Source organism: Symphalangus syndactylus, chromosome 17 (assembly GCF_028878055.3).
Source record: "Symphalangus syndactylus isolate Jambi chromosome 17, NHGRI_mSymSyn1-v2.1_pri, whole genome shotgun sequence".
NCBI lineage: Eukaryota > Metazoa > Chordata > Mammalia > Primates > Hylobatidae > Symphalangus > Symphalangus syndactylus.
Genome location: NC_072439.2, coordinates 39,831,821 through 39,847,760, shown reverse-complemented (window position 1 = coordinate 39,847,760; position 15,940 = coordinate 39,831,821). Strand labels below are relative to the sequence as shown.

The following is a 15,940-nucleotide window of genomic DNA, read 5'->3' as shown; positions in this document are numbered from 1 at the left end:
ACACAGTTTGGCTCCCCTTGCTATAGAAATTGTAGTTTTGGGAAAAATATTTTTTCCTGAAATGTGTATGTCAAATTTCTCAGGGTATTGTTTATTCAATGAATAAAATAAAAGAATGAATGAATGAATCAGAGAGAATTAAACATTGCATTCAAATCACTTCCAAAGATTAAATTTGCTTTCAGTTGCTCAAAAAAAGTTTTGATTTCCTTGTCTTCATTAAAAAAAAAAAAAAAATTCTGAAAACCATTTTGTGTGTATGTACATTAAAAAATATATATACGTACAAATAACTTTCTAATTCCAGTCCATAAGATAACATAATGCCCTAAATAAAGGCCGTGGGCATGGTTCAGTGACATGAGGCCCAGTGATGCTGTCACTCTCAGGGATTTTCAGTTAATGGATTACCTATTAGGGCAAAGGCCCCAGATGCTAGATTCCCCTTCTACTCTGCTTTCTATAATAAAACACCTAACCTTACCTAAAGTGAAAAAAGATGATGCTTTAGATTGGAGACTGAAACTCTTCGTTCATTCAATGGGCCCCACTTATGTGCAAGCTTGTGCTAGTTTCTGTAGCTGCCTAAGCAACATTTGGTAAAGCTTGCAGGCTATCAGTGCTCCAGAGACTACACTGAAAAATATATAAATAAAAGGCCCTTAATAATTTACAAAATTTTAATTAAAACCAGAATCATTCTGCTTATTGACACAGGGCAATTTGCAGGGGACACTATGATTCAGAGATACTGGTCTCTGTCCACATGTGGAAAATTTATTCTGGACAGTGTTTGCAAAATGATAAAGCATTGTTTGGCTCTACTTATAAACTGTATTTTTGTCCCTATAGAAAATTAAATATTTTTTTTGTTGGGCTCTATTTACAAACTATATTTCCATTCCTGTTGAAAATTAAATAGAAAAATTGCACTCAAGGTACAGCAGTAGATTTTTTAATGTGTTGTTTCACTTCTGCTGGTCACAGTGCTTTTTGGAATTAATTTTATGTCTCCAAGTAGAGGACTTAACCCCTAAAACAAGTATCTTGTATTTTTTTATTATTAAATTAGAACTTTAAAAACGTCACAAATAGCAAAATTGCCTTTATTCTGAAACTATTAACTTTAAAATTCATACACAGGTTGTCTTTTTCAAATTTCATCTGTGGAAGGATAATGATATTTGTTTCCCTTTTGAAGGATTTTTTAACAAGAATATTTATGAGGTGATTTTATCTGCTGAGCAGGAAAGAGTCAGTAGCATGCCTGCAACTTTAGGATTAACTCACAAGTCACTTTTTACTTTAAATACATCATGTTATGCTCATTTTACATATGAAAAATTCAGAGTTTTTATTTTCTACTATTAAATCCTTAATACATATAAATATAGTAGAAAAAATACTTAGCTTTTTAAAAATAATATTGCAGAATTTTTTCCTTAGTTCAGCTAAAGACAGGATCCTTGTCCCATGGCCATGAAAATTCAGGCTCACAGACAATTCGAGGAGGGAGAAAAATGGGACATATTTGGCAAAAAGGAGAAAAAAGGGGGAAACAGAGACTCTCTGTAAAGCCGGGGTCCCTGCTGGGGTGCTTCCTGTCTGGCAATTTGAATCTCAGGTTCCACACAGGAAGAGGAGTGGCCAGGCTCCTCCCGGCTGCAAATGGGGCAAACTGTGGCTCCACCTCTGTATGCATTCCCAGTGCACAGGCTGGTTGGAGTTTTGCCAGGGACCCCCTCCCACCTGGCTGTCTCAATAAGGTACTTATTTCAGGATATCTATTTATTTAGATCACTTAAATTATATATATGATTATCAATTATTTGAAAAATAGTTGGAATGAGAACTAATTACTGTACCTGGCTTTTGTTGTTGTTGTTGTCGTCGTAGCTGAATCAATTTGACACTGTTTTTAGGTTACTGTTCTTTCTCCCTGTAATAAACTGTGATTTTATATACCATCCTATGTTGCTGTTTAGTTGTTTCTGTAAGTAAAATTCAGGCTTCTTGAAATAAACCTTTAATACAGATTGTATTATTTTTGGTAGTGCTTAGTTAGGTCTTGGCCATAGCTCATTTGCTTGAAAAATACTTGCAGATTTGCTTTGAAGTTGAAAGAGAATTGCTACTTTGCAGTTTGAGAAAGACAAGCATGAGATACATTTTAAGAGCCTAGCTGGCTGTTCAGTGTGGGTCTCAGAATGCTGACTGACAATAAAAACTACAACTGTGATATTCATATTGGCTACTTCGTAACTACTATATGGGAAACGGTCTTCAATTTGGAAGATGGCTTATTGAGCATAAAATCAGAGCAGGCTGAGTTCAGATGAGCTAACTGACTATTGTCTTTAGGGGAAGGTAGCCTGTTCTCAAGGCTGAATATGCATGAGAATTGACTAGGAAGGCTGAGGAGTCAGGGAATTCTTTATCTTGGGTGATTTTGGAAAGGTGTTGCTAAATTCCTGCTTATCTACTTCCTAATTTTACATTTCATGCAAAATACACCTCTCCAGTTAACCCAGTGATGTTACTAGGAAGGTGTCCCGATCCAGACCCCAAGAAAGGGTCTTGGATCTTGCCCAAGAAAGAATTCAAAGTGAGTCAATAAAGTGAAAGCAAGTTTATTAAGAAAGAAAAGGAACAAAAGAACAGCTACTCCATGGGCAGAGGAGTGCCAAGGGCTGCTGGTTGCCCATTTTTATGGCTATTTCTTGATTATATCCACAGGGGTGGATTATTCATGCCTCCCCCTTTTAGAACATATAGGGTACTTCCTGATGTTGCCATGGCATTTGTAAACTGTCATGGCCCTGGGGGGAGTGTAGCAGTGAGGAAGACCAGAGGTCACTCTTATCACCATCTTGGTTTTGGTGGGTTTTGGCCAGCTTCTTTACTGCAACCTGTTTTATCAGAAGGGTCTTTATGACCTGCATTTTGTGCCAGTCTCTTTATACTGACACTAAGGATGCCTTAACCTCCTGGGAATGCAGCCTAGTAGGTCTCAGCCTTATTTTACCTAGCCCCTATTCAAGATGGAGTTGCTGTGGTTTGAAGACTTCTGATAGTATTTCTTCCTACAGGTTAGAATTAAATTGGCTGGGCCTCGGCTTCAGTTATGCTATTTCAGTTATCCCCCTTTAAGCTCATAGTCTAGGAATTTTAATGAAATTTGAGGATGAGTGGCTACTAGAACAACTCAGGCAATTTATAGGTTATAATTTTGATTAGATATTTCATCAGGTAATTTTTCTAACTTGTACACTGTATTTTTCCAAAATTTCTTTTGAAGAATTTGTTCTTTTGTATTAGCTACATCTAGATCTGCAGAATAGAAAGACATGTTCAGGACTTTTAACCTAGTGTTGATGTTCAACATCATGTTATAAAATGGTAGGAACAAAGTTACAGGCATCCTAGCTCAAGCAGATGACAAGTCCATGGAGGGAAGAGTAGCCTTCTCGTATAAAATCTGGTCATGGAGGGGTGTGTGTATGTTTATTTTTAAAAGTGCGTTATATATAAAACAAAGATTTTTTTCTATGGAAAGTATAGTCAGTTTGGCCTCTCATTCTGGTTTTCTGTCCTCATTCTATAAGCAGCATCTCTCTTTATACTAGTCTATGAACAGGAATTTATTTCCCTTTATATTCATGTGATAGGTAAAATTGGAGGCCTTGGACATTTTTAATACTCATAGAAAATAAGAAGTCTTCTGGACTTCTCCAGAAACTGAGGTATTTTGTAAAGAACAGAAGAATCAGATTCAGAATGATTGGTACCATTAGATTATTCTATACTGGGCTGTGTACATTGAATCATTCACTCACTTTCTCTGAGCCCCCGCTTAGTTTATGAATTTATGAAATGGCCTTCACAATAATACCTATCTTATTTTACTTAATGTTAATGGGTTTTGTTTCTAATAGGAACTTGGGAAGATAAAATTCTTATTCCTAAAATAAATCTAAACTGAATGGTGCATTTTAACAATCACTGGTCTTTTGCAGTGTATGTATATCACTAAGAATATTTGCCTTTTCCAACTTTGCAGTCATACATGCTTGAGTAAAGTAGTCTTTTGGGAATTCAATCTGTCAGAGATAGTCTATTCTACTGTATTCATATGACCAAAGTACAGGTAAAATTATTACCAAATATAATTGGAAAGTTAAATTGCAAATTTCAGACTATGTTATGAAGAGTTACAGATTTTTACTTGTCATTATACAAAGGGTTTCTTGTTGGCTTGTTTTATTTTTTATCTTACCATTATGCGTTATGGATCACAATGGCTGAGTGAAACAATGTGACAAGTAAAGTTTATGATTAAGAATACTAATCTTGGCGGGGCGCAGTGGCTCACGCCTGTAATCCCAGCACATTGGGAGGCAGAGGTGGGTGGATCACCTGAGGTTGGGAGTTCGAGACCAGCCTGACCAACATGGAGAAACCCTGTCCCTACTAAAAATACAAAATTAGCTGGGCGTGATGGCACATGCCTGTAATCCCAGCTACTCGGGAGGCTGAGGCAGGAGAATCACTTGAACCCAGGAGGCGGAGGTTGCAATGAACAGAGATTGCACCATTGCACTCCAGCCTGGGTAACAAGAGTGAAACTTCATCTCAAAAAAAAGAATACTCATCTGTCCTATTGTTGATAGAAATCCTTTATTTTATATTTGTGGTTAAAACTTGTAGTTTTTTTTTTTTACATAAGTAAGACATTGAAACTACATTATTTTCTGTTAAATACGTCTATAGCATAGTTTTTGAGTCACAGCCACATCACAATGTTTTGCACTGTCATCTCTGTTTTTTTGTAAATTCTGAAAGAAACAGCATAATATTTTCCTAGGATACCTAATGAGCAAAAGCTTGAGTCACAGGAAGGATTGGGAGAATTCCCACTGAAGTGAAGAACTACCTTTGTATAATAAATGTAATATCACAGTAATTTCTCAAATGAAAATGTTTTAATTTACTGTTTGCTAACCATTGCTGGAGTCATGGTGTCTGCTCAGGGGATGGAAAGGATTAATTTAATGTGATTACTGACTAGTGGTCTTCTAATCTGATTTAATTCCAAATATGAGTATGTCTGATGTTTCTCCTTTCTAGGAATATTTCAAGACATGATCTCATTTCACTGTTTGTACTGCATTGGTTTGTTGAATATATTTTTATTGTTTCAGTGTATGGTGATTCAATGGAGGCAATCACTTTTGAGAACCTGAAATAAGAAAGGATGCCAGATTCATATGAAAAAGGGACTTTTCAGATACCAAGGGCAGTACAAATAAATGCACGTGAATAGTAGTACTGGTGGAAAATAAGGCAGCTTGAACACGAGATTTTTATTATAAGTATTACAAATAGAAATGTAATTTAGCTATTCCAAATTATTACCAATTAATGGAAGATGATTATTAAACACAAATTCAAACTTTTAGAACCCTCAAGTCATCATTCTAATCAAATTTTTCAGAAAAGCATATAGCTTTAAATCATAATTTTATAAAAACTAATTTTAGATGGAAATTTTTCTAATAATTTCCTGCGTTGTGAATCAGAGCATATTGAATTTAACTTTTTAATGAGTACTCAGTGTTATTGTTATGAGCATAAAGTATAGGACTGCATTACTGTCACTGAGGGTAGCAATACACTGGTATCAGAGGAATCCAGGCTTTCCTACTTTCTGATATTCCATTGTTATTCTATTTTAGAAATATTTGGAGGGCCGGGCGCGGTGGCTCACGCTTGTAATCCCAGCACTTTGGGAGGCCGAGGCGGGCGGATCACGAGGTCAGGAGGTCGAGACCACGGTGAAACCCAGTCTCTACTAAAAATACAAAAAATTAGCCGGGCGTGGTGGCAGGCGCCTGTAGTCCCAGCTACTCGGAGAGGCTGAGGTAGGAGAATGGCATGAACCCGGGAGGCGGAGCTTGCAGTGAGCTGAGATTGCGCCACTGCACTCCAGCCTGGGTGACAGAGCGAGACTCCGTCTCAAAAAAAAAAAAAAAAAAAAAAAAAAGAAATACCTGGAAAAAAAAGTACTAATAATGGCCTTGTGTATGTTTTTAATGTTTACTGAAAAGAGTCTTCAGGCAACATCTATATGTTCATCTTAAATTCCCAAACCGTAATAGCAACATGAAACTCGTCAGGGTTGATGTAACACAAATGTCAGTAGATGCTGCTTCACAACTGTATTCTGATTGTATGGACTAACGTGGTCATGTGCTTTGAACGGCAAATAAGTTTGCATTAATGACAACTCACAATTCAATTCAGGAAGCATTTCTGAACACCTTTATATTCTTCATGAAGGATTAAATGGAAACCTAAAGCAGTTAATTCTCTCAAAGAGATTTTCATCTTAGGATGTAAGGAGTCATGTTATTGGTTAAGTGGAATGAAAGTCTGAGAAAATAAAAGCTTTCTCTTATTTTTGGAGTCCAGTGATGTTCAGTCTGAATATATACAAGCAGACCCCTAGGACATGTTTATTTAGTCATATATATGTATATGTGTGTGTATGTTTATATATATATACACAATTATGTACATATACATTTTAATATGTCTATATAAATATAAATATTTTGCTTTTATATCCAGCTAACATTTTCTGTTTTATTCAACAGAAATCTTCTTGACAGAGACACATTTTCTAAATCTGATCCAAGTAAGTATGTATTGCTTGCCTTTTGAAAAATCATTTGATTTTGCAAAAGTTGTATGAAACTCATAGTTCTTGTTTAAAGGTTTGTTTTAAAGCCTAGAAAGCAGCAGGGGTCCCAAGCCCTACATACTCATCAACCCCGGGCAGTACTGTGGGTAAAGAGGGACTTGCTGCGCACTTTGAGAATAAAATGAGAATGCAAATGACTCCAGTGTGGGACAGTTCACTTTGAAATTAAAACCTCGTACTCCGGCCATTTGGTAGAAATTATTATATTTGAAAGAAAACTGTAATGGGCTATAATTTAAAGTTATTTAGTCACAGAGTAATACGTTTCTTTCTTTTTTTTTTTTTAAATGAAAGTGCTGGTCGGGCAAGGTGGTTCATGCCTATAATCCCAGCACTTTGGGAGGCTGAAGCAGGAGGATTGCCTGAGCCCGGGAGTTCAAGACCAGCCTGGGCTACATAGTGAGACCTGCCCACCCCCGTCTCTTAAAAATAAAAGAGAGAAAAGAAAAATAAAATAAAAGTGGTATATAAAATTTACAACCAAGTGAAATATGTAACATCTGATATGAACCAAAGTGTTTACTAATTAGAGGTATTGAAAATTGGAGATAACTTATAAAGTGAGAAGGGTAGTTTGAATTAGAAAACAGCAGAATGAACTGTATAAATCAATGTGTTTCCGAATCTTGTAATATTTAGAAATGGACATACAACAGTTCTTTATCTCTACAAATGTGTGAACAAATACGGTTGAATTACAGAGAAAAGGTTTTTGTCAGTTGTCAGAATTGTTGAGGTAGTCATTGGGAAAAAGGCATTGCAATCGTGGGTATTAAAAATTCCTGGGGCTCATTTGACAAGTGGGTGGGACACTTCTTATCTCTTAATCTTTATCCAAAGCCCTTAATCTCCCTTTTGGGAATTCCTTTCTTGGTTGACAGAATTTCTTACCTATTTACAAATATTGAGGGTGGAAGTTATAAATATTAAATGTAGAGCATGACTTGCCCCAAGTTTTCGTTCCTGTTATACTCTTGGGCACTATAAATATCTTAGGAAGAGCTTGGCTTGTTTTTCACAACATAATGAAATATTTCAAATTGTTTAAATTATGGTTTTAAAATTTATCTGTGAAGACCTTAGCAAGTACTTCTTATTTTATGTGCCAAGCTCAATTCATACTAAGTTCTAAAGATCTGGCATAATAGTTTGTTTTCTGCTTATTTAAATTAATTTTTAGTCATATGATGATTTACTAGCCTTTTTTTTTTTTGCAAGGGTAAGTCTACGAATTAGGCATTTAATTTTGATGTAGCTTTTGGACAGCTGAAAAATAAATTGTACACATTCACATAGGATTTTCATAAAAGACATTTATATGTGCGTATTTTTTCATCTTTTGTAGTTTGTGTCTTATATGTACAAGGAGTTGGAAATAAAGAATGGAGAGAGGTAAGTTTAAAACTTTTTTAAAAAAATCACTGGGCTTGAAGATATGTAAGTTATAACTTGATCAAGATGATACTTTCTATTTTCCGTTGTAAGTCCTTCTTAACCCAAAGATTGAATTGTTTTTATCTTAGGAAAGTTACCTTTGTGTTTTGTTTTCAATAACAGTGAATGGTTAGCTGACTTATGACCTTCTTGTGAGATATTCTAGTCCTGAAACTTGTACTTCCTTTATCCAGACATAAATTTAATGTGTTGCAATCTATTTGACATGATTTCTTAAAAAAATTAAGTTTGTGGGTTGTCTTATTTTTAGAGATCAACTGCTGATACTTATAAAATGCCACTTTAAAAGATTTCAGTTGTGCCGCTTAATACCAAATATTGCCTACTTTTTGTAACATATTTAAAAATAAAGTAGAAATTCAGCTTCTTAATACAAATGTACGTTGTTTAATGAAACAAAAGTGAAGAGACTGAATTGTTAATTTATTTTCTAGAGTATCTCCACATTCAAATGGATGGATGAACATTGGAAGGTGGGGGGCATATTAAATAAAAGGCATTTCCATCTGCCTATAGTTGCCAGTTATCTCAGGAAGTTAGTGCATTGTTTTAATGAGGTTACAGTTTCTGGCTAGATTTCCCTAGTGAGGTTTGTGCTATTTGTGCCACAGAGTGCATTTGCCAGTCATTTTACCACTGTGTCTCAATTTTGAGTAGAGGGCAAGAATAAATCATTTAATTTATTCTTAAAACCTGGGGAAAATAATTCAAAACTTGTTTCTACTGATAATGAGCTGGTGGTCGGTAGTCTGCTGAATGTTTATCGTATCTAACTGCTTCTGCACATTTTTTTTTTTTTTTTTTTTTTTGAGACAGTTTCACTTTTGTTGCTCAGGCTGGAGTGCCATGGCACAATCTCAGCTCACTGCAAACTCTGCCTCCCAGGTTCAAGTGATTCTCCTGCCTCAGCCTCCCGAGTAGCTGAGATTACAGGCATGCGCCACCATGCCCGGCTAATTTTGTATTTTTAGTAGAGACGGGGTTTCTCCATGTTGGTCAGGCTGGTCTCAAACTCCCAACCTCAGGTGATCCACCTGCCTCGGCCTCCCAAAGTGCTGGGATTACAGGTGTGAGCCACTGCGCCTAGCTCATTTCTATTTAGTTCAATATTTACCTCGAACTCTGTATATCAAATATAAACTCATCATCTTTACCCTATGTCTGCTGCGTTTTTTCTTCAAATGTAGCTAAAACTACCAGCCAAAATATGAAACTGCAATTTTTGTAGTCATCCTGAGTTTCTCTCCCACATCTTCATCACTTAATGTCATCCAGTGCTATGAATTCTCTTTCATAAAAAAGAAAAATCCACACTTGGATAAGCCACCCTTTTTATTCAGACCGATTTTCTCTTTTGTCTTCCCTGTTGCAACAATTCTCCTACCTTAGTATATGCCCCCTTTTTCCATGTTCATCTCTCTAATCATTCGTTTGATTATCTTCCTGAAAGACGTGCTGTCTTGTCATTCTCTTCGGAGTTCCCTTTCTCAAAGGCCTGAAACAATACAGTGGAACTGCTTATTGACCATAGATGCAGGCTAGATGGGACTGAGCATTGACCAGGGTGTCCACAAAATGACTTTGTTTCAGGCACCAAAAAGTAACCAGGATAAGGATACCTAAGTTACAGTACCAGACATCTGGGCCAATGCAAATGACTAATAATGAGGCAACTGGAAACTTTATTGGATAAAGGGAGTTTGAAGAAGGACAACAACAAAAAATTCTGGACCTAAACCAGGATTCTGGGAGTTAATTCTTATTTATTTATTTATTTATTTATTATTTTTTATTTTATTTTATTTTGTTTTATTTTATTTTATTTTATTATTATTATACTTTAAGTTTTAGGTACATGTGCACAATGTGCAGGTTTGTTACATATGTATACATGTGCCATGTTGGTGTGCTGCACCCATTAACTCGTCATTTAGTATTAGGTATATCTCCTAATGCTATCCCTCCCCCCACCCCACAACAGTCCCCAGAGTGTGATGTTCCCCTTCCTGTGTCCATGTGTTCTCATTGTTCAATTCCCACCTATGAGTGAGAACATGCGGTGTTTGGTTTTTTGTCCTTGTGATAGTTTACTGAGAATGATGTTTTCCAGTTTCATCCATGTCCCTACAAAGGACATGAACTCATCCTTTTTTACGGCTGCATAGTATTCCATGGTGTATATGTGCCACATTTTCTTAATCCAGTCTATCGCTGTTGGACATTTGGGTTGGTTCCAAGTCTTTGCTATTGTGAATAGTGCCGCAATAAACATACGTGTGCATGTGTCTTTATAGTAGCATGATTTATAGTCCTTTGGGTATATACCCAGTAATGGGATGGCTGGGTCAAATGGTATTTCTAGTTCTAGATCCCTGAGGAATCGCCACACTGACTTCCACAATGGTTGAACTAGTTTATAGTCCCACCAACAGTGTAAAAGTGTTCCTATTTCTCCACATCCTCTCCAGCACCTGTTGTTTCCTGACTTTTTAATGATTGCCATTCTAATTGCTGTGAGATGGTATCTCATTGTGGTTTTGATTTGCATTTCTCTGATGGCCAGTGATCATGAGCATTTTTTAATGTGTTTTTTGGCTGCATAAATGTCTTCTTTTGAGAAGTGTCTGTTCATGTCCTTCGCCCACTTTTTGATGGGATTGTTTTTTTTTTCTTGTAAATTTGATTGAGTTCATTGAAGATTCTGGATATCAGCCCTTTGCCAGATGAGTAGGTTGTGAAAATTTTCTCCCATTTTGTAGGTTGCCTGTTCACTCTGATGGTAGTTTCTTTTGCTGTGCAGAAGCTCTTTAGTTTAATTAGATCCCATTTGTCAATTTTGGCTTTTGTTGCCATTGCTTTTGGTGTTTTAGACATGAAGTCCTTGCCCATGCCTATGTCCTGAATGGTAATGCCTAGGTTTTCTTCTAGAGTTTTTATGGTTTTAGGTCTAACATGTAAGTCTTTAATCCATCTTGAATTAATTTTTGTATAAGGTGCAAGGAAGGGATCCAGTTTCAGCTTTCTACATATGGCTAATCAGTTTTCCCAGCACCATTTATTAAATAGGGAATCCTTTCCCCGTTGCTTGTTTTTGTCAGGTTTGTCAAAGATCAGATAGTTTTACATATGCGGCGTTATTTCTGAGGGCTCTGTCCTGTTCCATTGATCTATATCTCTGTTTTGGTTACTGTAGCCTTGTAGTATAGTTTGAAGTCAGGTAGCGTGATGCCTCCAGCTTTGTTCTTTTGGCTTAGGATTGACTCCGCGATGCAGGCTCTTTTTTGGTTCCATATGAACTTTCAAGTAGTTTTTTCCAATTCTGTGAAGAAAGTCATTGGTAGCTTGATGGGGATGGCATTGTATCTATAAATTACCTTGGGCAGCATGGCCATTTTCAGGATACTGATTCTTCCTACCCATGAGCATGGAATGTTCTTCCATTTGTTTGTATCCTCTTTTATTTCATTGAGCAGTGGTTTGTAGTTCTCCTTGAAGAGGTCCTTCACATCCCTTGTAAGTTGGATTCCTAGGTATTTTATTCTCTTTGAAGCAATTGTGAATGGGAGTTCACTCATGATTTGGCTCTCTGTTTGTCTGTGATTGGTGTACAAGAATGCTTGTGATTTTTGTACATTGATTTTGTATCCTGAGACTTTGCTGAAGTTGCTAATCAGCTTAAGGAGATTTTGGGCTGAGACGATGGGGTTTTCTAGATATACAATCATGTCATCTGCCAACAGGGACAATTTGACTTCCTCTTTTCCTAATTGAATACCCTTTATTTCCTTCTCCTGCCTGATTGCTCTGGCCAGAACTTCCAGCACTATGTTGAATAGGAGTGGTGAGAGAGGATATCCCTGTCTTGTGCCAGTTTTCAAAGGGAATGCTTCCAGTTTTTGCCCATTCAGTATGATATTGGCTGTGGGTTTGTCATAGATAGCTCTTATTATTTTGAGATATGTCCCATAAATACCTAATTTATTGAGAGTTTTTAGCATGAAGGTTGTTGAATTTTGTCAAAGGCCTTTTCTGCATCTATTGAGATAATCATGTGGTTTTTGTCTTTGGTTCTGTTTATATGCTGGATTACATTTATTGATTTGCATATGTTGAGCCAGCCTTGCATCCCAGGGATGAAGCCCACTTGATCATGGTGGATAAGCTTTTTGATGTCCTGCTGGGTTTGGTTTGCCAGTATTTTATTGAGGATTTTTGCATCAATGTTCATCAAGGATATTGGTCTAAAATTCTCTTTTTTGGTTGTGTCTCTACCTGGCTTTGGTATCAGGATGATGCTGGCTTCTTAAAATGAGTTAGGGAGGATTCTGTCTTTTTCTATTGATTGGAATAGTTTCAGAAGGAATGGTACCAGTTCCTCCTTGTATCTCTGGTAGAATTCGGCTGTGAATCCATCTGGTCGTGGACTCTTTTTGGTTGGTAAGCTATTGATTATTGCCACAATTTCAGAGCCTGTTATTGGTCTATTCAGAGATTCAACTTCTTCCTGGTTTAGTCTTGGGAGGGTGTATGTGTCGAGGAATTTATCCATTTCTTCTAGATTTTCTAGTTTATTTGTGTAGAGGTGTTTGTAGTATTCTCTGATGGTAGTTTGTATTTCTGTGGGATCGGTGGTGATATCCCCTTTATCATTTTTTATTGCGTCTATTTGATTCTTCTCTCTTTTCTTCTTTATTAGTCTTGCTAGCGGTCTATCAATTTTGTTGATCTTTTCAAAAAACCAGCTCCTGGATTCATTAATTTTTTGAAGGGTTTTTTGTGTCTCTATTTCCTTCAGTTCTGCTCTGATTTTAGTTATTTCTTGCCTTCTGCTAGCTTTTGAATGTGTTTGCTGTTGCTTTTCTAGTTCTTTTAGTTGTGATGTTAGGATGTCAATTTTGGATATTTCCTGCTTTCTCTTGTGGGCATTTAGTGCTATAAATTTCCCTCTACACACTGTTTTGAATGTGTCCCAGAGATTCTGGTATGTTGTGTCTTTGTTTTCGTTGTTTTCAAAGAACATCTTTATTTCTGCCTTCATTTCGTTATGTACCCAGTAGTCATTCAGGAGCAGGTTGTTCAGTTTCCATGTAGCTGAGCAGTTTTGAGTGAGTTTCTTAATCCTGAGTTCTAGTTTGATTGCACTGTGGTCTGAGAGACAGTTTGTTATAATTTCTGTTCTTTTACATTTCCTGAGGAGAGCTTCCAACTATGTGGTCAATTTTGGAATAGGTGTGGTGTGGTGCTGAAAAAAATGTATATTCTGTTGATTTGGGGTGGAGAGTTCTGTAGATGTCTATTAGGTCTGCTTGGTGCAGAGCTGAGTTCAATTCCTGGGTATCCTTGTTAACTTTCTGTCTCGTTGATCTGTCTAATGTTGACAGTGGGGTGTTAAAGTCTCCCATTATTATTGTGTGGGAGTCTACGTCTCTTTTTAGGTCACTCAGGACTTGCTTTATGAATCTGGGTGCTCCTGTATTGGGTGCATATATATTTAGGATAGTTAGCTGTTCTTGTTGAATTGATCCCTTTACCATTATGTAATGGCCTTCTTTGTCTCTTTTGATCTTTGTTGGTTTAAAGTCTGTTTTATCAGAGACTAGGATTGCTACCCCTGCCTTTTTTTGTTTTCCATTTGCTTGGTAGATCTTCCTCCATCCTTTTATTTTGAGCCTATGTGTGTCTCTGCACATTAGATGGGTTTCCTGAATACAGCACACTGATGGGTCTTGACTCTTTATCCAATTTGCCAGTCCGTGTCTTTTAATTGGAGCATTTAGTCCAGTTACATTTAAAGTTAATATTGTTATGTGTGAATTTGATCCCATCATTATGATGTTAGCTGGTTATTTTGCTCGTTAGTTGATGCAGTTTCTTCCTAGCCTCGATGGTCTTTAGAATTTGGCATGATTTTGCAGTGGCTGGTACCGGTTTTTCCTTTCCATGTTTAGTGCTTCCTTCAGGAGCTCTTTTAGGGCAGGCCTGGTGGTGACAAAATCTCTCAGCATTTGCTTGTCTGTAAAGGATTTTATTTCTCCTTCACTTATGAAGCTTAGTTTGGCTGGATATGAAATTCTGGGTTGAAAATTCTCTCCTTTAAGAATGTTGAATATTGGCCCCCACTCTCTTCTGGCTTGTAGAGTTTCTGCCGAGAGATCTGCTGTTATTCTGATGGGCTTCCCTTTGCGGCTAACCGGACCTTTCTCTCTGGCTGCCCTTAACATTTTTTCCTTCATTTCAACTTTGGTGAATCTGACAATTGTGTGTCTTGGAGTTGCTCTTCTCGAGGAGTATCTTTGTGGCGTTCTCTGTATTTCCTGAATGTGAATGTTGGCCTGCCTTGCTAGATTGGGGAAGTTCTCCTGGATAAAATCCTGCAGAGTGTTTTCCAACTTGGTTCCTTTCTCCCCATCACTTTCAGGTACACCAATCAGATGTAGATTTGGTCTCTTCACATAGTCCATATGTCTTGGAGGCTTTTTTCATTTCTTTTTACTCTTTTTTCTCTAAAGTTCCCTTCTTGCTTCATTTCATTCATTTCATCTTCCATCAGTGATACCCTTTCTTCCAGTTGATCACATATGCTCCTGAGGCTTCTGCATTCTTCACGTAGTTCTCGAGCCTTGGCTTTCAGCTCCATCAGCTCCTTTAAGCAGTTCTCTGCATTGGTTATTCTAGTTATACATTCGCCTAAATTTTTTTCAAAGTTTTTAACTTCTTTGCCTTTGGTTTGAATTTCCTCCTGTAGCTCGGAGTAGTTTGATAGTCTGAAGCCTTCTTCTCTCAACTCGTCAAAGTCATTCTTTGTCCAGCTTTGTTCCGTTGCTGGTGAGGAACTGTGTTCCTTTGGAGGAGAGGCACTCTGCTTTTTAGAGTTTCCAGTTTTTCTGCTCTGTTTTCTCCCCATCTTTTTGGGTTTATCTACTTTTGGTCTTTGATGATGGTGATGTACAGATGGGTTTTTGGTGTGGATGTCCTTTCTGTTTGTTAGTGTTCCTTCTGACAGACAGGACCCTCAGCTGCAGGTCTATTGGAGTTTGCTAGAGGTCCACTCCAGACCCCATTTGCCTGGGTATCAGCAGTGGAGGCTGCAGAACAGCGGATTTTCATGATCCGCGAATGCTGCTGTTTGATCGTTCCTCTGGAAGTTTTGTCTCAGAGGAGTGCCTGGCCGTGTGAGGTGTCAGTCTGCCCCTACTTGGGGGTGCCTCCCAGTTAGGCTGCTCGGGGGTCAGGGGTCAGGGACCCACTTGAGGAGGCAGTCTGCCCGTTCTCAGATCTCCAGCTGTGTGCTGGGAGAACCACTGCTCTCTTTAAAGCTGTGAGACAGGGACATTGAAGTCTGCAGAGGTTACTGCTGTCTTTTTGTTTTTCTGTGCCCTGCCCTCAGAGGTGGAGCCTACAGAGGCAGGCAGGCCTCCTTGAGCTGTGGTGGGCTTCACCCAGTTCGAGCTTCCGGGCTGCTTTGTTTACCTAAGCAAGCTTGGGAAATGGCAGGCGCCCCTCCCCCACCTCGCTGCCGCCTTGCAGTTTGATCTCAGACTGCTGTGCTAGCAATCAGTGAGACTCCGTGGGTGTAGGACCCTCTGAGCCAGGTGTGGGATATAATCTCCTGGTGTGCTGTTTTTCAAGCCCGTTGGAAAAGTGCAGTGTTAGGGTGAGAGTGACCCAATTTTCCTGGTGCTGTCTGTCACCCTTTTCTTTGACTAGGAAAGGGAACTCCTT

At 37.9% G+C, this 15,940-nt stretch overlaps 1 protein-coding gene across 4 annotated transcripts in view; it reads left to right on the top strand.

Annotated features, from left to right (window-relative positions):
- CPNE8 (copine 8) overlaps positions 1-15,940 on the top strand; it is a 265,785-nt gene that overhangs the window by 25,459 nt on the left and 224,386 nt on the right. For all 4 annotated transcript variants that reach the window (XR_008651963.2, XM_063620134.1, XM_063620133.1 and 1 more), the window contains 2 exons: positions 6,657-6,697; positions 8,109-8,155. Coding sequence is in view for 2 of the 4 variants with exons in the window: in XM_063620133.1 (XP_063476203.1) it covers positions 6,657-6,697; positions 8,109-8,155 (88 nt within the window). In the remaining 2 variants the exon portion in view is untranslated. The remainder of the gene's footprint in view (positions 1-6,656; positions 6,698-8,108; positions 8,156-15,940) is intronic.